The sequence below is a fragment of the Platichthys flesus genome, chromosome 4 (genome assembly GCF_949316205.1).
Source record: "Platichthys flesus chromosome 4, fPlaFle2.1, whole genome shotgun sequence".
Taxonomy (NCBI): Eukaryota; Metazoa; Chordata; class Actinopteri; order Pleuronectiformes; family Pleuronectidae; genus Platichthys; species Platichthys flesus.
In genome coordinates, this window is record NC_084948.1 from 17,715,580 (window position 1) to 17,738,757 (window position 23,178).

The following is a 23,178-nucleotide window of genomic DNA, read 5'->3' on the forward strand; positions in this document are numbered from 1 at the left end:
TGGTGTGGAATTATTACAGAATAAACCTGGCTGTCAGTCGCACACACACAGGAGAGAGAGTGGTCTATGGTGTATGTGTGTGTGTGTGAGAGAGTGGGAGAGAGAGAGAGAGAGAGAGAGTGTGAAGGGGTGAGAAGGAGCGAACAAGAGAGAGCCACAGTGGGTTTAACACTGACTGACTGAACTGCCACTCCAGGAGTCACTCTGTTATCCATCACATCTTTGTTTTGTTATTTCCGGGACAAGCAGATGAGAGAAGTGAGCACTTTATATTGACAGATGAGAATATCTGGAGCCTTGTGAGACAAGCTGATTGATATTTTTGTGTGGGTGGATATCAGTTTGTTGGCCAAACGGTCCGCTGGAGAAACGAGGAGGTAAGTTGACAAGGGCGCATTTATCATGTGTTCCAATATGTCACTGTTGTCTTATTAATAATGATGTTTTAGGGCTAGATGATTTGCAGGGTGGGTGATGTGTGTGGGAAGCAAAACGCAGATTTTCTTAGGATACAAGTTATTTCCTGGGGCTATTGGGGATTTTCACTTAAATTATTTTACGCAAACGTTTGTGCTGTTAGAGATATTTACGCACAGTTGGATATTCTGTCATTAACTTGCAGGAACACCGCTCCCGACGTGCGCGTGGTTATTAAATTACTTGTCTGATGTATCACCAGGGTGTGTCTGCTGGCTGTGATCACTCCAACCCTCACTGAATGCGCGGCAAAAAAAATGTTTATGGATCAATGCGTAAAAACGAGCGCAACCGGTTCGCGTCGCCATTAAGTGCCGTGAGTGATTCCAGTTCTTTTATTGCAAATGGTTACTTGCTCCCACTGGAACGGAGGATGGATGGATGGATGGATGGATGGATGGATGGATGGATGGGTGGATGGCGGCTCGCTCTCCAGCCCCCTCCATCAGAGGACCCACAGGTGGAGGGACGCACACAAAGTGGATGGATGCGCAGACGTCATCCCTCATATGTAAAAGCAAATCGCTCCAATGGGTTTGTTGTTGCGAGGCTGAAGCCCGGCAGTGCGCGGCGGTACCTGGGCAGTGCCATGGCATCGTGATGGAGAGGAGACCGGTGCGTTATTTAAGTCGCCCCCCCCCCCCCTTCAGCTGAGCGCTTCTGATCCAATGCATGCGCGGGGGTTTGACGTCAATGAGACAGTGAATTCCCTCCGACTCATTCTGAGTTGAAAGCTCGGTGCCACACCCCTCCTCTCTATCTCCCCCCCCCCCCCCCCCCCCCCTGTTTATCTGTGTCCCTGTGTTCTCGTGCGAGCCCCGTCATCTTCACCCATTTCATTTTTTCAAATGGAGACAGTTACCATAGAGATAACTGGACACTATGGAGCGACGCAAATTGTTGCCATGGTGATTGAAGATCATAATGATGGCAGATATAGGTGGCCCAACTTGTGTTTTTTTCCAAAAAGGTTATGGAGACCTGTGGCATGACCTATTTATCTGCCCAATATGTTTTGATGGATGCTGAATGAGAGGAAATATCGTTTTCTAATTGATGTCACAACTTTAGTTTGTTTCCATATTTATATTAGCAGAGGCATTTGGGTCGTTTGAGAGACCTGCATGAAAACGGGAGAAATGGCACCATCTATTATAGCCCACCTCACCTTTAAAACCCTGCATTTAAAGAGGGACACACACATTATTAGGTAATTAAACACAAAGATCCAACCACACAGACACACCGTCCTGCAGAGATACAGACAGGTGGAGCAGCGTCTCAGGGTGTACAGGCGATCAGACGATAAAACATGGACAAGGTGTCCGAGAAAACCATGTCTTATAAGTCTAATTTCAATTTACCGTCACACACATAAAGGATCCTGAACACACAAATGACACGGTTAGAGATGTGGGGGGGGGGGGGGGGGGGGGTGCAATCTTCTACTGTAGAATCACATACATAACAGATTTTGTGTCCATACTCATCGTTTTGATACACCGTTCTTCAATGACCTTGCCAGATTCTCCCAGTGTTTGCGTTACACAACCGTTTGCGTCACGCTGGTCTTCTGATCTTCCGAGTTCTATATGGCAGACACATGATGTCAGAGGTGAGAGCGTTGAGCACTCTGCTTATCGGCTCGTTGCTTTGACTCCCTGTTGTTTCTTTGCCTACCTGTTTCTCATCACATTTGCCTCAACGCATCCTCTGACCTTTCTCTCTCACACCCTGTGTATTTTATGGTGTAAGTGCCACCATCACACAACACACTGCCCTTCCCCTGTCTTCTCCCCTCAGACGGTGTCTCCTCCTTGTGCCCCTCGTCTGTAGATTATCCTGCCAGACAATGTCTCCCCTTGTCTGTCTGTCCCCCATTCTCACTTGTCTGCCTTTCTGCCCTTTCCTTGTACCCGCGACACAAAAAATCGCCTCCTTCCCTCATATTCCCTTGCCCTCCTCAGACAGATTCCAGTCACCCTGTCTTCCCTCCTGCTGTCCTCTCTTAGATAAATGGGGGCCTGTGTGGCTCTGGAACTTGATATTGCCAAACAGAAGTACAGTGTGAGTAGAAGTAAACTGGCGGGGTACTCTGCTCATGTGCCTAGGCAGGGAGAGGCTTGACTTACGTCTTGCTACGTTACAGAGGGAAGGGGCAAGCTGCCAAAGACCCTGAAGGATTCTCTCGGGACAAGCATGTGACACTGACCCACTAACGGATACAAATACCCCCCCCCCCCCCCCCCCCCCTCCACAGAAAGAGATTCATATGGCCCTGTGAAAAAAAGTGATATTCTTTGCTGTGATCTAATTATTCTCCTTATTTGTGCGAAGTCTGATAACACTCGTTGGAAGACTGAGCCCTGGTTTATTGTCACTGGTGGGTCAGTTACATGCCTCCGCTTGGTTTCAACAGGGGCATTTTCTAAAAAAGGGAAGGAAGTACGATGGCACTATCTCTGCCAAGGCAAAGCATAAATCCAATCAAGCTGCATCAAATCACACTCACTCATAGAACAATCAGTCCCTTCAACATGTTTGATTTTCCTTCATCGAAATATTCCCTAGAGGTAAATGATGAAAATGACACAATCTCACAAAGTTAAAGAAAGTGAACAAAGACAAATTCCTACACAAAACTTGAATGGGTTCTTCACAGACCCATTCCGCATCCTTCCACCAAGTTTCATGGAAATTCATTCACTGGTCGTTGTAAAGTCATGCTCACAGACAAACCATCCCATAAACAGACGGACAGGGGTGAAAACATAACTTCCTGGGCAGAGGGCACAAAAAGAAACAAGAAACACAGATCAACAACAAAACTTATGTGAGAACAAATAAAGACCATCATGCAAACCTGATGAAAAGCAGCGGCTATTGATGAGTGTAGGTATGAGCATGTGTTTGGTGTTAGAAGACGTTTGCTTGAGCTGTTGGAGGAGGAAGGGAAGAATGGGTAAGTTATGGTTGCGGAGGGGAGAGAGCTTTATCCTCCTCACAGCCGGAAGTTGGTATTATACACAATACCAGGACACTGAGGGTTGGATCGCTTGTAAAGATGTTTACTGTGTGAGCTAAGGGATGATGGAGTGAATGTTCAGGAAGGAGGGGAGTGAAGCTCAGCTCAGCTCCCAAACCAGTCAATCTGTAATCAATCATCTCCTGCAGCCCAACTCTCCTTTGGACAGGAACCAGACCCTGTGGACTCAATCGAAAAACCCTCTAAAACGAAAGCTGCAATGACTACAGTCAATAAACAAAGACACTCTGCTTCCCTTCCCCTTAAAATAGGGATGTGTTGTGGCATAAATGGCATTTTGTATTTTGAGTCTGTCCTGACTATCTCTTGCTTGCTCCAGAATCAGAGGAGGTTGTCCAACGAGCCACTTAACCCCAAACACTTACTTTCATATCTATGGTATTAACAAGTCTTACACTGGAGAAGAGCCACAAAAGGTCAAACTCTCTCCATCCGTCCAACACTCTGCCCTTCCATTAGTCTCTCACTACCACGGCATCATTCACCATTGCTCCTGCTACATATGAAGACAGAGGACATCTAGGAATAAGTAGCAAATGGCAAAATAGATGCCGTATGCACAATTATATTTCAACTGAGGTTTTTTGTTGTTAATTTTAAACACGTCAGTTTTGATTGAACACTTTTTGATTCTTATGGAGAACAGTAATTGTAAGGTTAAGATTCTTTCCACATCTGGTGAAGTTCTGTATACACATAAAGATGTACAACATGACAGATACTCAGATGTGAAGTGAAAGTGTCCCGATCACCTCCTGGTGGCTGGCTGCAGTATTGGTCATGAATCCTGCCTCCTCCATGTTGGCGGACGGGACATGAACCAAGCTAAAACGTTTTCTGCATGGTCGTCTGTCGTTTTAGGTTGCTGTTATCACACTGATATTTGTCCAATTGTAAATTTCTTTCTAGTAAGTTGGTTTGAATTACTTATTTGATACTAAAGCAGGGTGAAACATCATGGTTTTCAGCTGAGACTGACTCCTGATTGGTGGAGGATGCGTATCGGCGGGACCTCGATTCTGAGGCTCCTTCCTGTGATCGCTACAGGACAGACTCTTTCTTTAAATTCGTACGATGGCAGCACTATTGGGATTATGTTAGCTTAATTTCTGGATATTTGGAGGAAGCGGAGACACATCGACCATCTTTAAAAACACACTATAGCTGAGTTAAGTGGTATCTCCTTCCATCCGGCCCCGTTTCTCTGTTTTCCCCACTTCCCCCCCGACATATAGAAGTTTTCACTCCAGTCAGGCAGAACGTGATTATTGAACGATGAAGAGGAGGGTTTAGCGAAGAAAGGGAAGAGAGACAATCTGTCAGCCAAGGTGTCAGACATGGAAGTGCTGATATGAGCTCAGTAATTATGCAAAGCACAATATGTATATTTACAGTTCTATGTCATGGTCAGTACTTTCCTGCTCACTAACAACGATGCAAACATTTTGAATTTTTTCTTGTGTGAAACAGTCCATTAAACAAGATCATTTCCCCTCTCCAAGGTCACACAGTGTTGATTTTCCTTCTAAGGGTACCATTAATCTAATGGATGCCATGGACCATCTGTTCTGCAGTTGTCATCCCGTGTCAGAAGTGTCTTAGTTGCATCTGTCGCTCAGGTCTGTCGGAACGCTTGGCTCACTAAATCAAATATATGAGGATCAACCACCGTACAAATAGCAACTAAGCAGAAACGCTACAGTCGCTACCTCTGCTAATGACTATAATGGAGTCATCAGCATTATATCCTGCACTGGTGATACAGCTGAAGACAGACAAAAAGCTTAAAGGATAAATGGAACCAGTCAGTCAGAAAGCATGTCTGTTCGATGGACGGATACAAATGACGGTACAGACGGACGCTAGGTGGCGCTCTTAAACAAGACAGGTAAAGCTAAATGGATTCTTGAAGCCCCGAGACATTACACCTGTATTGATCTATATCCAAACACTCCTCTCAATATACCCTGTGAGCTTGTTTGCCTCCTGGAGACAGATCGTACATTATCAGACACTTCAGTTGATTTGATGTGGAATTAGACCTGTTCAAAATATTGATTAATGACTTGTTGCTGTCAGGTTGACATTGGAAGTGTCAGTTATTTTATTGACATATCAGACCGACAGGCAGAGAGAGAGAGAAAATAAACCTTTTACAACTGTGGGAGTTTTATAAATGTGAGGATGTGGACGTTTTAAAACAATCACAGTTCACCAGAGGGCTGAACAGGCTCAGGATACAAAAAACAAAACCAATTGGGAACAATGATAAAATTAAAAAACAATAAGATATCACCTGCATCTTTGTTTACTCACCTCTAAAAAAATGTGCAATAACGTATACAGACAAATACAAAACATACAGATTACACTTGCATTCCCCAATGTGTATGGTGTTGTATTTGATATTTCAATATATATTCAGCTCTTTTACTTAATTAAAATTTACTTTATTGAAATTATCTTATCTTATTGCAATGCAGAGGTGACCTGTCCTTGACTAATACTTTTTGTTTTGCTGTTGACCTTAACTTACATTTGACCAATCAAACTGTAAATATATAACTGTAACTTCATATGTGAGAATTAAAATGTTGCAGATGAAATCAAGGTCTCAAAATCAATCTCGGATTTAAAGCCAGTAAGAAGAAATAGGTCACTGAATAAAAGGAAGATATACCAATGTTATAATCAAGTAAATTTACTTAGATTAAAACATTCAGGGATGAAATATTTTTCAAAGTTCCTGACTATGTTGATTAATTGTACTGCAGCCATGCCAGGCCCCTTGGAGAACGCCCAGAATATTAACATGACAATTTCAACATGCTGCATGTGTTTGTTTTCTTCAAATATCTTAACAAGCACTCAATGCTAAGTAAAGCTGAGGGAAATGTCGTGAGATTTGCAGCAGGACATGAGTGTGTGTGTACTAAATGTAGTTGGATTCCACCTAAAACCTTAAATGTCCTCCTCGTGGTGACGCTAGAGGAAGAGCCCTTTTTATAAACCGTACCATAAATTTGGGTCAAGGTTGTGTGGCGTCCACAGGGAGGCAGGAGTAATCTCCGCCAGAAAAAGAGAACATGTATGCAGACTCTGAACATGGATCATTATGCGAGATATGAGCCATATCTGCAGGCGCTCTCCGAGGGGTTCGGTCAGAGCCTTGTGCTGTGTGATGTGATTTCCTCTTTTCAGACGTCCATTACTGTGCGCCCTGTGTGGTGAACATAAACTGAATGTTCATTGTTATGGTCCAAACCGTAGGGTGTGCTGGAGTACTGCACGCTTGTGGGTTTTTTCCTGTTCTGTTTCTCTTTCATTCTCTCTCATCCTCCCTCTTTATTACTTTATCAACAGTTGCCATGGAAACTATTTTGCTCTTCCTCTCCTCACTTCTGGTCTGTGTGGCTGGTAAGTGCCCCCCTATTCTCGAGCAGCACACACACATACACACAAATATTCTCATTCTTCTGTTTTAGGGAGGCACTCATTTGCATAAGGCATACTTTTATTTTGCATACATTTTAATTATTTGTTTAAACCTATAACCAGGGTAATATAACCCCTCTTTCGGCATTTGACCCTTATCTCGTGGCCTGTTCCCCCACCTAACCCTTCCTGCCCATACAAACTACCAAAGGAAGCCCCCTACCCATCACCCTAACTCCCTCCACAGTTGCTATTTAGTTCTCAAATATCAGCTCTCTCCTATGACTTCTGTATATTTATGCTATTACACATTTATTGCATATTTGTTACATATTCATTCATTTATTTATCTACCACCCTTCTTATGGGTTTTAGCTGTATGTGACACAGGACAGTCATTATGAAATATCCCCAAAAAGACCAATGTGCAGCATTGACACAACCGCCACACTTACACCAATCATATCTTCACCAAACCCTGACACCCTTGACAAGGGTCCTCGCAAAGATAGAGGTCAGGTAAAAGACACACACACAGACACACACTCACACACAGTATCTGTCCATGGCGCGGCAGTGTAGGGGCAGGCAGTGATGCAATGTGAAAAAGGCACTCTGTGTGTGGCCTAGTGAGAAAAACATCAATTACTACTTCAGGGCTCCATGTGTGGGTTTCACAGACCGGCTGTGTGTCACTGCCTGCGTGCGTGATGTCTGTTCACACTGTCTGACTGAATGTAAGACGCACAAACACACTCACACTGTCACACACTGCAAATACAGTGGGCCGCGCTGCAAATATTTGGATGACACCCGGGTCTCATGTTAGGAAAAACATCCACTGATAAATAGATTTATGGACAAAGAGACAGAGGGGGTGAGATTTGTTTGAGTCATTTTCCTCCCGTCTGATTTCCTGTGTTCCTTTTATTTCCTTTCACCTCCCGACTCTGACGCCCCCCCCCCCCCCCCCCCCTCCCTTCGCCGCTGCCGCTCAGCTGTAGCGGACCCCGCTGCACAGGGTGAGTAGCCTCCATGTAATCTTTAACACCTCAGTCAGAGCAGCCACATACACGGGTGTGCTGGTGTCCAGATCCAATCAAAGCCTTATGGATTTCCCCACTACAGCGAACAGTGGCAGATGAATGGATTAAGAGGAAGAATTACCAGACCAACTGTGGGTTGATTAGAGCGAGACTTACTATTGAGTGCTCAAGTGATGAGAGAGTTTGTTTGGTACGACAGAGAATAATGTGTGTGCATGTAGCATGTACTAAACTACTCTTGATTTTAAATTGACACTTGTTGCACGTTGGCCACCATCTTTAATTGAGGGAGTAGATTTTACTGAATTAAGTTAAATTGAAGTCTTCAGGCATAGTTATCTCTTGATTCAAGGATCTCTGTCTCTGCTTTCATCAACAATAACTTGGTGATGACAGGATATTTATTTTAATGAAAATATCCATAATAAGATGAATAAAGTTGATATTTGAATGACAAAAATAACTGGTCCCTTAGTTTGGCATTAGTGAAATCAAGCATTATCAGTACATTCAAATTAAGACATGGTTTTGATCAGGGAAACGTGGCAAACAAACTATTGTTAAGTTTGGTTAAGATAAAGGAACTAAAACCCTTAAGTTAATGTAAACCATGATGATTTATAAAGGCACTGAGGCAAAGACTGGTTCTGGACTGGCCCTCTGAACACTAGCTTTGTTTTTTGCTCTGGTTTCTTCAGCGTTTTCGAGTCCGTTTTTGATGAATTTGCCAATTTAGAGCAAATTTGGCGCCTCCAAGTGGTAACACTGAGGACAGATAGCAACGAGTGATGCTTTGAACAGCATTTTTTAAATGTGAACATCTTGGTTCTATGTGTTTGTTATATTTTACAGATGTGAAGGAGAAAGAAGAAAATCCATTTGTTTATGGTAAGTTAAGGGCAATCTGTGATTCAGGAACACACCACTCAAGAGTATTTGCAATTAATGGTGTATTGTTAACTTTTCTGTCTCCTGTTCTTCTATAGACTATGAGAGTCTCAGGATTGGGGGATTGGCATTTGCAGTGGTGCTGTTCACACTGGGCATTCTGCTCATCCTCAGTAAGTCCACCTCGGTGTGTGTGTGTGTGTGTGTGTGTGTGTGTGTGTGTGTGTGTGTGTGTGTGTGTTTCTCTGTGTGTTTATATGATTTGTGCGTTCAAGTGTTACAATTAAATAACAAATAATTAATGGTAAAGAATGAAATCATTATTGAATTTCCACAGACTAGTGCTGCACCTTGTTGTTTCATACGGTTATTTTTACTTGATAATTATTTTTTAATGATCAGGTTTCACTGACCTACTCTCATATCTCACTAATTGGCTCCTGGTCGGCACAGCTAATGATTTCTTATTTCTCCAGGTCGGCGGTGCCGCTGCAGTATCAACCAGAAACCCATGTAAGTCCGTGAATCAAGGTTTGGTTTTGAAAGTCATCTTATGATTCGGTTACCATGACAACATTTTGATATCCTCTTCAGGGCCCCTGGAAAGGAGGAGGTGCAGGAGGAGGACCTGGTTGTCTCCAAGGGTAAGATGTACAGTTTAACCTCCGGCTCACCTCCTGACATACATCCATAATTGAGGCATATATACAAGTTTCATAAAAAAAAGAAAGTTATTATAAAATCAACCGGGTGAGACTCATGCAGCTTATTGAAATCTCTCCTCATCTCCACATCGGACCTTTCCCAGTTGGCATCTTTGGCAATAAAAGAAACAATTAAGTAGATGATCAGTTTTATACCATATGTGTGCTGTTTGGTTTGGTTTGGTTTGTGGGGTCCTTCACAAGAGTTTTTAATGGGAAGTAACTAAACCTCAATATGCAGACTAAGTTTATAATAAAAAATGACCTATTCAAGCAGTTGCAGTCCCCAAAAGTGGAGCCGAAGCGTCTCAATTGCCCCCTGGTGGCCGGCTGCAGTTAGGCCCAAACTTAAAAGTCAATAGAGAGGTCAAATTTTTCGCAAAATGGTATCTGTCACTTTAGACAGTTGTTATCACACTGATATACGTTTAATTGCTCATTTTCTGGCAAGTTTGGTTTCTAAAAAAGATTTGATGCTATAAAAGCAGTGTGAAACGCAATGATTGACAGCTGAGAAATGATTGACAGCTGAGACTGACTCTCGAGTGTAGGAGGACATTGGAGTTTGTGTCTGTTCAAAATTCAGCCTCATTTCTGGACAGTCTTTATAAACCGTCGATAGTGTATATCATGAAACAGCTTAGAGTGGATCATCAACAGGTCATCATCAAGATCTTCAAAGTAAAGTGACTCCCACGTACACAACTCATGTTGGACTGTTTTAATTGGTTTGAGAATGAATCTAACATAGAATTCATTAAGTTGTTAATATTGCTCATTCATGCAGCACATTTCAAATCCGTTTAAGAATGCACTGACATGCTTGAACACCCCCCAAAGACACAGACTTCTAAACAGCTCCGGCTTGTAATGGTATTAACATCAATCTGGTAAAAATATTGGGTGTTTATTATATAATCTCAGATTGAGGAGTCATCTCCTTGCAAGTTGTTATTTTATAAGGTGATCTGAAAGGTATTGGAGGGATTTTTTTTTTTTAGATATGAAGATCTGAAGTTTTTTTTAATACATGAAGGTTGAAGTTATTTGAGTTAAAGACTTGCTTAATGCATTCAAAATGAGCTGCACGGCCCCCGAGGTGATTGCACACGAGTCGATGAGTGATTAAAGGAGAGAGAAGGGCTGACGCTCAGGAGGTCATGACCGTGAGGAAGTTCGAAGTTCGACTAAATCCCTCCTTCTTGTCACCTTTCAGCTGCAGCAGCCGCCAAAGAGACTCCGGCAGAGAACTGAGGCAACCGCCCGCGGCACCAGACTGCCTTCTGAAACGACGACCACTTTTAATTTGATATTAAGCCACTGTAACAATGGTGATAACTCTAACTGGTGATAAGATATAGGGTATATAAGGGAGGGAGAGGGTCATATGTACATTAATCTTGTGCCCTGAAGACAAACCTTTAGCCTGTTGTGCTCCGTTGTGACCGTGCCAGTCCCTCAGTTCTCTCGTCCGTCCCTGCGCCTTCGTGTGACCGTCGCTCACTCCAGTTCTGTTTCTCGCCAGTAGCACCTTAGACTCACGATTGTCTTTTCAAACCCTAGAAGTGTTTTAAATGTTGTGTGGTCCGCTGTTCCTTGTTTTGTAATTCCATCGCCTTTAGGCTATAGGATTTTGACATTTGGCTGTTTATTAACTTTCTGTCAGTTCGTCAGGGATAATGTTTGTGAGTTTAGATATTAACTATATCAGTATAAGCAGTACACATATATAAGTATACGGTATATATATAAGTTCAGATCATTTATGAAAAACGTATGCAGTTGAATATCTGTGTTGAGTCTTATGTTTGAACACTTGAGTGTGCACATGTGAATATTCTGTTTATCTATGTTTGTGTGTACATCACGGGTGCCAGTGTTTCTCTACGTGTAAATGTGATGAGCGTTATATCCGACAATCTCAACTGCCGCCGCTCTGGGACTGGAGCACTGGGATGGTCTGCAGGTTTCTGCACAAGCTCTTCCACTGCAGCGTTTGCATTGTCTACAGTCGAGGAAGCTCCTGCACCAGCTGTCTCACTGCCTTCTCTACCACACGTCCCCCCCCCCGCCGCCGGCGCCGCCAGGATTACCCAGTCTCCAGCAGACTGTGATTAGTTTCCTCACACACACTCACTACTGCCACAAATCTGTGAAACCAGGGGTCTGTGTCTTTTAACTGTTACAGAGTCTCTCTAATGTCACGATGCCTTGAATGATCATGTGTGCAGTGCAGAGTTTCAGAGACACTCCAAAAAAACACACATGATATATATGTGACTACATTAATAGTAGCCTAATGTGAGACAAATCATAGCGAGAGAAACAAATAACCAGTCCTGTCAGGTCAGGCTTTCCCCAGTCGTGGGTCTGAGTCCAATTGTTCTGCTGTACGAGTGCATGCTATGATCATTCAACACGTGACCACTTGTTGTGTAGCAAACTGTTGTGCTTTTTAGCGTCAATAAATATAAGTATGTCTGAATACACAAAAGGTAAATGTGTTTTTTTTTTGCGTTTATCTAAGTGAATGCCAGATGTGTGTGTTTGACCATTTAAACCTAAAGAACATTCAGATTCCACAAGCAACAGAATGTCCCTTCAATGTCGGTCAAGGTTATATGTTAGTCTTGGGGCGATGAAACTTCAACAGGAAGTGAGTGTTCTCACCAGCAGAGTCAGTGGCATGCTGCTGTGATTCCAAAGGTTGACAGATCTTGTCTTTATTGGCTTCAGAGTACAACATTTATGAGACAAGTCAATATGTAACTGAGCGGCTGGATTGAAATATGCCATGTGGGCGTGTGTAAAATTGGGTATTGTGTGTGAGTGTATGTGTGTGTGTGGGGGGCTGGACCTGTGGGGTGGGAGTTTTATCTGCACCTGCCCCAGACGGAGACGGGGCCACACACCCACAGACACACAACGGCACCTGGACAGAGCCTTCAGCAGCTCAGGTGAGTTTCCACATGCTTTTATAAACCAGTGCACACTTTAAAATGTTATGGTCATGAAAATCAATATGTTGCGGGATAGGCAATCACTTCAAATTTGTGTAACTGTTACTGTGGGATCGTATCGGGCTACGATTCTGGACCAAGGTGGACTTTTTGATAGGGATATTTTTAATTGAAGTGTATTTCTGTGTAAAAACAGTGATTATTGGCCTTTTTTTGTCTAAATTTTGATAGATTATGAGGCACAATGTAAGAGCACACATGCCCCAATTAAAAAACACTGCAAAAGTAGGTTTAGAGGACAGACAAAGAGTCAGTTGTTGTGGTCTTGTTTGCATCGCTGCGCTTCAGGGGCGATTACACATTTAAATCATTAGTATTAGCTCTGCATTATTCGGCAGGTGTCACCACCACCGCTCTCCCTCGCTCCATCTATAACCTCTATCAGGCTGCGCAAGGTTCAAGGTTAATGAATATTGGAGCTGTAATATATTAATGAGTAACTGTCTGACTCTGGTGTGCCCTCACGGCTCAGCGGTGCAGCGAACAGGCCCCAGACACATGATGAATGAAGGCAGTGAAAAGAGTCCACAATTCACAGTGGCACCCCTTTTACAAAGTGGAGAGCGAGAGGGGAAATTTTTAGTCTGTTAATCTGTGTAAGTTAATGATTATGGGTCAAGTGATGTAGATCAAATGAGAGCCTCCTGTGAGCGAGTGTTTGTGTGTGTGTGTGTGTATGTGTGTAGACAGACGGGGTGGGGGAGAGAGGATCAATCACGTTATTAGCCTCTTAAAGTTCTCAGTGAAGATCACAGCAATCACTTTGCCATTAAGTCTGCGGGCGAAAAAAACCCCGAACAGAGGCCGTTTGTCAGCACGTATTGAGTTTCTGACTCTCTCAGCCGCCTCTCATTGAAATCGCATAAGCCGATTTAAACAAGCGTCTACACAAAATCTCAAATTTATTAAAATGGAAAGACTGACAAAGAAACCGAATCCTTAAACAATGCATTCCAGATACCAGATGTGACGGTTAATACTTAATAAAACAGCAGATGTGGATGGACCACCTGCTGGAGGCTGATGCTGTCACCGGTCTTTTGTTAACTGTTTCCACTGTGTCCCTCCAGTTTCGTCCCCTGAACACACACACAAACAGACGAGGCAACATGTCGTCCCCTAAAGGTGAGTTACACTTTAACTTGGCAACAATTTGAGTGACCGGCAAGGTTACAACCACGGACTGCAAAGTGTTAATCATGCACTATGGTGACATGAGGTTGACTTAATAACTGCCTATTAAGAGTAACATACCGGTTTATGAACACAGGTTACACAAAGTGTACCCTGATAGTTTGACATGACAGCTTTCTGCAGGAGTTTATCATCTTCACAGAAATCCATAAATACTGCCGTTGGTGATGATTCTGTCTGTGCTGCTGTCAGGGTGATATAGTGAGGAGACGGTGGACAATTGGTACAAGTGCCCCTGCAGTGGTATCAGACATTAAAGGGTCATCGCAATAGTATAAAAAAACTACCTTTGTAGAAAAACACTTTTGAATCTGATGCAATTTCAGAAATGGCATGACATCCGCATTTGAACCACCTTCAGGAAATGGAGCAATACTGACTATGACCTACTGTCTCAGTTTGCACAGAGTCAGAGAGTGACTCATTCACTCGAATCTGAAAGCCCTCTCCAAATCCATTAATAGGATGAATGAAGCTCAGTGAAATGTGACCGTTTTTGATGGTTTCTCATAATCATTCACCTCGTCTGAGCCAACAGCGGCGGATTCTCATGCTTTTCTACCTCTGTGCATTCCTCTCTATCCTCAGGTATGGACATTGACCAAGATGCAGACTTTGTATATGGTAAGTGACTAAAATAAATACAAGTAAATATTGAACTTCTGCTACTGCTCTGAAAAAAGAGAGAATAGAGACACCGTGCACGGGATCGTGGGCTTTTCTGCCAGCATGCCTTGAGGTTAGATGGAGAAATAAAGTTGTCATGTGCAGAGAGAGAGAGAAAGAGGAATGACAGGAGCCACGTGAGAGACATCAGAGCGCCAGGAAGTGAAAGGGTGTGAAAAAGAAGTGAAAGAGGAATATGGAAAGTGTGAGAGAAATGAGGGGAAGAGTCACATGTGTTGACAATGTCATTTGTGAATCTACAGACTATCACACACTACGTGTGGGAGGTCTGGTGTTCGCTGGAGTCATCGTGTTCCTCTCCATTATCCTGTTGGCAGGTGAGTCAACAGCCACATTCAATGACTGTGTGTTTGTGAATGTGGGCAGCTTCTATCTTACAGTGTATAATTGGAAAGACTGGGTGGATGCACAAAAAAATGTGTTGACCCTGAATAATAATAGTAATTATGATAAAAGCATATTGTCATTCATTTATCTCTACTCCCTCCGTAGAGCGGTTTTCTTCACTGCTCTTATGAGAGTATCTTTGTTGTGAGATTGTGAAAAAAGACTGATACTTCATCTTCTAATTTTTCCTCTAAAGGCAACAAGATCCTCAACTGTGGCAAATCCAAGGTAAGAAGGCTGATGATAAAGAGCTGAGGGAAATCACGGCTAAATTGTGACACCTGCTGGCCATTTTTGGGACAATACAAATTCTGCTAAACGATTAAAGGTTCAGTGTGTATAATCTAGTGACATCTTCTGGTGAAGAAGAAATGTTGCAGCTGAATACCCCTCACCTCACCCTCCCCTTCCAAACATAAAAGAGAACCTGTGGTAGCCTTCACTTCTCACAAAAACCCAAGAGGTGTTTAGTTTGTCAAATCTGGGCTACTGTAAAAAACATGGCAGCCTCCATAGAGAGGACCCACTACTGATGTGAATATAAAGTATTTCAATATGAAGGAGCCATTTCTAGGGTAAAGAAAAAATAACCATTCATACAATTTAGATGAAACACACTTTTATATAGCCAATAGATCCCTTTCACCTACATTTTTCACACTGGACCTTTAAACTCCGCACACTGGCAAGTTACAGGCTCCTCTCTTAACAGCTCATCATCAAATAATACAAAACTAAACAAGGCATTGGTTAGTTTGCATGAATATGAAAATAACAAAGACTCTTGTTTCTACAGCCGAAGAAAACTGAAGAGGAGTAATCCTGAGAAGTGCCACAATCTGCCACAGTGTTGACGACTGTTATGTGTGTTCAAAATATGAGACGTTTTTAATAATAAAGTGTATGTGACCCTTGCATATTTTTGTTTGTTTGACAAAAAAATATATAATTTCACCTCCAGTAAAGTGCTAAATCATTTTAAAACATAAATGTAACAATTTAAAGTGTATATAATAACAATATAAAGCCCCCAAATATTCTGTAGAAAATTGTGCTCAATATATGAATAAAGTTAGACATCTAATAGATAGCACAAATGTTAACACTTTGTTGTCAGATGTGACCACAACAAAATCAACTAATCCTGATTTTCTAGAGTAATATTTATTTTACTTAAACAAATATCACTGCACACAATGAAAGGTTATGGAACTCAAGTGAAAATATATATGGAAATGTAAGATAATAATAATTATAATACATCTTATGTGCAAAATTGCAATTTGGAACATATAGAATGGGGTTTTTAAGTATTTACTAACTTATTCCGTGTTTACTTATTATACCAACTGTTTATTTATTCCACACATGTGAATGGACATAACACATAGCATACAAGAAGCTAGAAGATGCGAGCACATTTCTGATAAATGACAAGTCAATGAAATTTAGACAACAAAAGAGCTGTGAACATCTTTTAGCAAACCCGTGTTTGTGTGATTGTCTCATTGAGATTTTTAAAATAATAAAAATCTTCTTTTACCTTTTTTCTCCAATTCCATCATTTTGGGGGTCTGCAGCCTCAATGTAGAAACAAATCAGAGCTCTTTTACATAATATTTCAGGAATAACATGCAGAGTGATGGTTCCAAATGAAAGGTAATACCCAAATCCTTGATCTACATTGTCAAATTCGTACATTTCCTAGAAAATAAATTGTTATTATAATAATAATGATAATTATAATAATAATAATAATTCTTATTATAACTTTTCATGGCATAAAAATGCTACACACTGAGCTTTAAATGAGAAACGAAGTTATATCATTATCTTATAAACTGAACATATTAAAACAGACAGGAGGATAAAACAACAAATAATGTGTAATAAAAGAAAAAAACATGGTTGAATAGAAGACAAAGAAAGATGTGAACATACGTTTTAGCTGCATTTTAAACGTGTGGACAGACAATGCATTTCTAATATGCAGTGGGAGTTTATTTTTAAATCTAAATCTATAGTGCATGATGGTCTCGCATGATAACCATCCTCCATTTGAGATACTGCACTTTAAAGGATGAAAGGAGGCATCATATTTAGGTTTTTTTACACATTCCTCACACCTCCACTGTTTTACCACTTCCTTGATCTCGAGTTATCAAAACCAGCCGCCAGGTGGCGCCATAAGACCAGCAGGACAACAGGAAGATGAACTTGATCGGTCCCGACCTCCCCCCGAGGAGCCCAGAGGAAGTGACAGGTGCTGAAGGAACACTGCAGAAACTGTGGGAGAGAAACAAGTGGGTGGAGAAGTGATGACAACACGTTTTGAAGGAAGGTGACGGACACTTCGAGCCAGACACTGATGTGAGGGGTGACGATGCTGCACGTCACACGGGAGAGCAACTCAAAACATAAATATGGCGCAGTGGATGCGCTGGTGCACGAATCGGGCGTTTTCCCGGTACTCGTCACATCGGCACCATTGGACCTCCTCCTCCCTCACAGCGTGTGACACTCGATGCCTTCACCGGGTGTGGGTTCCAGGGGGAGGGGCCTGCCTCCGCGGCACAGACACCAACTCCTCGTCCCGAAACAGGATGTCCCGGTTTTGTCGTCCCCTCGGAGCAGCTGCACCACAGGCCCGTGTCTCTCCCCTGCTGCAGCAGCACATGACAAAGTGCATTAATCACAGCACCAGAAAACTGCGCCTGATTAATCATCCCTGAGTAAATAAGTCGTTACAGGCAGAGACAGGAGCTGTCAGCCGGGCGAGTCCCAAGGACCCCCTGCCTTCTCTCCCTCATCCCCCCATCCCTCCCTTTTTTCTCCCTTTCCCCCTCAGCATCCTGGATGTGTGGGAAAAAGAGGGAGCGAGCTGTAAAAGTTAACGCAGTGAGCTGCCGAGGCAGTTTTACCGGTTGGATCCCCCTCAGGGCCCAGGTCAGCTGCTTTCCATAAGGGCTCCAGTTGAGGTAAGCATGAGAAGCCATTTATCACCCAGTTCACTAGAGCTGATAACATCACAGCACCAGGAGGAGGTTTGCACAGCCACGCACACACAGCCACACACACACTCACACACTCAGACACACACACAAACAATTGCGTATGGGCTGGACAGGTGTGAGAGGGCTGATCGGTTGCTGTTCCCATAAGCGTTCAGTGTCAGGGTGACTGAAGGGAAAACAAGTGGCTGAAGTGTGTTTTCCTCGCATGGTTTAACACAAACACTTCCGAGGGCACAAAGTGACCAGAAGCCTTCATGACAGCGAAACCAACAACAAACAACAAGCTGCTTCTCCAGCGATGGGTTCAAACTGGGTCTGCTGTGGCTCTGCCAGACTTCAATGTGGTTCGGCCCTTCAGCGTTGATCTTACTGGTGACCTGGACTCGCTCGTTCATGTCAGGCTTTTTTGAAAATACACAAACTGCATATGACAGGAGCCACTTAATGCTAATTGCTGACCTTCAACTTTACATGACCGACCTTTGTCTCGGGGCCACAGTTTGCATTAATGTTCTCCCCTACCCGTACTTCTTATTTAGTCTGTCTGTTAAAACCTCTTGACAGCCCTAACCTGTTTGAGGTCCTCATGATAAGAATGGTCATTTCATTTGTTTTTAAAATAATATTATAATATAAATAATATTTACGGCATCAACTCAAACTTAATTTAGACATAACATGACAAAAAAGGAAAAGCTGGGTTGGTCTTCTAATGGAATTTGATGATGCAGAGAAAATGCTGAGAATCATTCTTCAAATGAATGTCCCCTTAGCGGTTTAACGACAAAGTTGTCGTCATTGTGTGTGTGTTTGTGTGTGCATGTGTGTGTGAGTGAGAGAGCAGTAAGACGGTTACAGGAGAGTTAAACTGTGGGAAAACGATAAGATCAAGGCTCAGAGGGTCAAGATGGAAAGTGCGGCCCTCCGCTCAGCTCTGTAATGTCCTCTCTCACCTGCCAGCTCTCTCTCTCTCATTTCTCTTCTCTTCTCTTTCCTTTTCTTGTCTTCTCTTGTCTTGTCTTGTCTTCTCTTCTCTTCTCTTCTCTTCTCTTCTCTTCTCTTCTCTTCTCTTCTCTTCTCTTTCTCTTTCTCTCTCTCTCTGTATATCCTTATCTCTCTTATTCTCTCTGTATCTTTCTCTCCCTCTGTATCACTCTCTTTCTCTCTCTGTATATAAGTCTCTCTCTCTCCTTCTCTTCTCCTCTCTCCTCTTCTCTTCTCTGCTCTTCTCTTCTCTTCTCTTCTCTTCTCTTCTCTTCTCTTCTCTTCTCTTCTCTTCTCTTCTCTTCTCTTCTCTTCTCTTCTCTTCTCTTCTCTTCTCTTCTCTCTCTTTCTCTCTCTTTCTGTATATCTTGCTCTCTGTATATCTCTGTATATCTTCATCTCTTTCTCATTCTCTCTGCACCTTTCTCCCCCTCTGAATCTCTCTCTTTCTTTCTCTGCATATATGTCTCTCTCTCTCGCTCTCTTTCTCTCTCTCCCTGTCATGACTTTCCGTGTCTCACGCATCGATTCATTGTTTGACCTGATGTGATGTAACAGAGCAGAACTCCACAGATTTGAGTGTAAACAGTACTTTATTTATTTTCGTTTTGCCCCTTGTTTATACATGTTACTACAGTTTGAATCCTCATGCACAATATTATTGAGTTGCATACTTACGAGTTTATTAAATATCCAGTGAGACGTAAGTCTGATGCAGGGAAGTATGAAATGGAAAAGGACGAGCCCTTTTAATGTAAATTATTTTAGTTTTTAACCAACTCATTTTTGTGGGATAAGACTTTTATTGTCACTAACACTGAAGATGATATGTATATTTGCATTTACTGAGTTAAAGAGTTAGCAGTGCACAGGTAGACTTGAACACGTTGTTAGAAGGAGAGCTGACTCAGCATGAGAAAAACAACGGGTCAGCGAGTTGTGCACCAAAAGAAGATCCCAGTCTCCTCCGACACAAAGCTCATGAATTTAACACTGCAATTGGATCGGTTCTTGGTATCAGCAGTTATGCAACGTCCAGGTATCGGTATCGGGACAGCAAAAGTCAGATCAGAGCACCCCTACTCTTTAAGTGGGCCTCTGGGTATAGGTTTGCCATTGCGTTCTTAACATTGAGAATACGGGGGCCCAGCCTGTCAAGCCTCAATAGATACAAACCAGAGACACTTGATTATTGAGAAACTCAACGTGAAAGATAGAAATACTATTAACCTGTTAAAAGAGACACTTTTGAATGACTTCTTATCAAAATTCTACAAATATACATAGTTAAACAAACATTTACAGTCATAATCAACTATTTTTGGATAACCATACGAGAGAGACGGAGACTTTGACTTGATCCTCAGCTTTATTGATCTATGGAGTTACAGTCACAAACAAGTTGCTGTTCAGGAAATACAGCTCTATGTGGTCTTCTAATGATAACATCTCTAATTGCTACCACTGGGTGTCACTAGATATCTCTGATCAATATCTCGGCACAAGCCACAACCACCACTTTCGTCTGACTAAGAATTTAATGTATTCGAATACAAATGATAAATGTTAATCCCGCGCCAAGCTGTTTCCTTCCCTTTGTTGCGTTGGAGGATCAGAGCCGAAGTCAGAAAGTGTGTTTGTGTGTCACCCCCAGCGGAGTGAGAGCAGCGGTCTCTGGGTTGGTCCCACCGAGGACGCCTCCAGCAGCAGCCATCTTGGAAGCGGTGGTATCGCCCTGGCACAGTGTTTTTTTTTTTGTTTGACTGCAGGAGTTCTGTCTGCCGCGGAATCACATCTTGTCTAATCTTAAATTTGTCCTCCTCTTTTTCTATATCATCCTCTTTCTCTTTCTCTCTCTCTCTCTCTGCCTCCCCATCTCCTCTGCCTCCCTCCTTATCAGCCATGCAAATAGTCTCATTTGCAAATGTGGAAAAAACAAGTGGTGTGGGTGGGAGGGGGGGTTTGGTGTAAGGGATGAACCTACAGCCGAAGAAGGTGCCCCCCCCCCACCCCTACACGCGCCACCTCCGCCCCTCACCCTCATCCTCTCATTATCCTCCCCCCAGCTCATTTGAATAAATTAACACCCCTTGATGTCTACTGTGCACGTGCATGTACTCTTGCAAAAAAAAAAACACGTGCACGAGCACATGCAAACGCAAGCAGACAAACACGCATGCACGCGCACACTCGAGCGTATAGGGTGGATGAGCAGCCAGAAGTGTACGCTTTGCTGCCACGTAGGCACACGCTGGCGCTGGCACACGTCCTCTGATGTGCTGATACACTCTCACACATCTGCCACAACCATCACGCATGCTTGGTTAAAGATAAACACACTCCATTGCTCGGCGCCGTCCTGTGGATGCTCTGCAGCACGGTGGTGTGTGGTTCATTTTAGCTTAATGCAGAGGCTCGTTTGGTACAGACGCCCCCCCCCCCCCCAAAAAGAAAGGGGGGGGGGGGGGGTTCGGCAGCACGGTGCTGGGCTCAGGACTGACTCTTGACACGAGTGGTGGTTTTTGTGTTTTAAAGTCCATTTCCAACAACGTGATGTGGTTCAGAAGAGTCACAACTACTCCGTTTGACCCATCAGCGAATGATTTACTCTGCAGCTCCTCTGACTACAATCCATTATCATCATCATCCCTATCCCTGCCTCTCTCTCCCCATTCCCCGTCCGTTCCCTCTGACCTTGCACACAGCTCGGCAGCGGTACCATTTGCCCTCACCCTCTCCTAATTCTGACCTTGACGATGTTATCTGGGCCGGGGGCTGCGCATTAATACTGGATACATTATTGTTAATATGATCCTCGCATGTAGCCAGTGCCCGAGGGGAGCTGTGATTGTCTGAGCATTAACATTAACATCCACATTAACTTATCTGCTTCATCACTCTCTCCGCCCGCCCCTCACCCCTCCCTCCGCGTTCTCCGTTTCTCCCCTGCCCTGCTCACCCATTTTCCTCCTCTGTCAACAAACTCTCTTCCCCTCACTCTCCTCCCGGCTCCTCGCTTCCTATCTCCTTCCCTATCTCCAGGCAACGCCGGAGCAGAGTGACGGAGAGGGAGTCACGTGTCGCGGTGGTTTTTAGTGGCGTGGTGGCAGCCTGTCCTGGGTCCTGTCCGCCGTGACAGTCACTCGAGCTGTCTGGGAGCTGCTTGCCTGTTCTCTGGCCTGGCTGGCCAGGCTCAGCCTGTCAGTCCCCATGATGATCACTGGCTGACATAGAGTACAACCTGCTTGGTGCTGTCAGGCCGACTCACGTCAGCCCCTTAACCAGCTCGCCACGCTGCTTTTGAAGTCCTAACGGAGACTCCTAACGGAGACTTCAGGTGCTGCCATACTCGGCTGCTGGGTGGAGCCTATGTGTGTCAAGGTGTTGGATAATGTTACATGTCCAGTTTGTCACTGGGAGATGAGGAAGAGTATTGAGGTGCAGAAAACCCGCTGCAGAGATCTCTTATATTCCCTGAGAGTTGTCACATTTCTAAACAAGAGTGCCTGTCTCACTCAGCATGCCCCACAGGCTGCACTGAATTACAGTTTGCAGCTGGGGAAGTGCATAGAGCCGAACATGCATTCATCTAGAAACAATTTAAACAACACATCTGGATGTAGCAGAATATATTATGGAAGTGCTCCTGTGCACACTCTTTGCATGTCCCCCGTTGTTGTGCGATGTTTGTGTGTGTTTTCACATTTGTGGGTCTGTTTGAGTGAGTGAGAGAGACAGAGAGGGTGCGTGGGTGTGTGTGTATTTCCACCTGTTACATAATCGAGAGTGGAGGCAGCGAATGCTGCCTTGCTTCATGGCGTACTGCAGCGTCTCTTCAGTGGGAGCCAGAGGCCACAGCTTGATTACATGGGCAGGACTGTCTTTGGTGTCCACACTGAAAACACCACATTAGAACCAGGCACGGGGAGAGTGACGTGGAGGTCAGAAGGTGGTGTGTGTCGAGTCGAAGGTGTTTGATGATGTCAGATTAGTTGTGTGACTTCATGGACAACAAGTCGGCTTCGACCAACAATCAGAATTGTGTTTACTGTGTGTTGATCCGGCACGCTGAAATCTCAGTTGATTGTATTGTTGATTTAGTTTGAAATATAATGACCTAAAACTAGTTTGGGGAGAATGTTTTGTAGCATATCGGGTAAATTTACATTATGCCATTCTCCTATGACCGCTAAAGTTTTGCCATTCTCACACATTCAAACAGTGCAGCACTTTCTCTATCACACGTTGCCGGCACAGCTGTCAATGGCAATTTGGGGTTTGAAGGAACCTGGGATC

The 23,178-nt window shown here is 43.5% G+C and overlaps 1 protein-coding gene across 3 annotated transcripts; it reads left to right on the plus strand.

Annotated features, from left to right (window-relative positions):
• The first annotated feature begins 159 nt into the window (after window positions 1–159).
• On the plus strand, window positions 160–12,077 carry fxyd6 (FXYD domain containing ion transport regulator 6). 3 transcript variants are annotated; one of them, XM_062386815.1, is made up of 8 exons: window positions 160–377; window positions 6,887–6,940; window positions 7,957–7,980; window positions 8,857–8,892; window positions 8,991–9,065; window positions 9,369–9,405; window positions 9,487–9,536; window positions 10,813–12,077. In XM_062386815.1, exons 2-8 carry the CDS (start codon window positions 6,892–6,894, stop codon window positions 10,848–10,850), a joined length of 309 nt encoding a protein of 102 aa, XP_062242799.1. In that variant the 5' UTR covers window positions 160–377; window positions 6,887–6,891; the 3' UTR covers window positions 10,851–12,077. The 3 variants fall into 3 exon arrangements, with proteins under 3 accessions (XP_062242799.1, XP_062242801.1, XP_062242800.1); XM_062386816.1 differs by lacking the exon at window positions 160–377 and adding an exon at window positions 745–793; XM_062386817.1 differs by lacking the exon at window positions 7,957–7,980.
• Window positions 12,078–23,178: the final 11,101 nt, after the last annotated feature.

Bases quoted from the DNA above. Each gene is read 5' to 3' on its own strand.
- fxyd6 (XM_062386815.1), top strand. From the start codon at position 6,892: ATGGAAACTATTTTGCTCTTCCTCTCCTCACTTCTGGTCTGTGTGGCT. The intron at 6,941-7,956 runs GTAAGTGCCCCC...GCTGCCGCTCAG, and splicing joins ACTTCTGGTCTGTGTGGCTG to CTGTAGCGGACCCCGCTGCA. The intron at 9,537-10,812 runs GTAAGATGTACA...GTCACCTTTCAG, and splicing joins GGACCTGGTTGTCTCCAAGG to CTGCAGCAGCCGCCAAAGAG.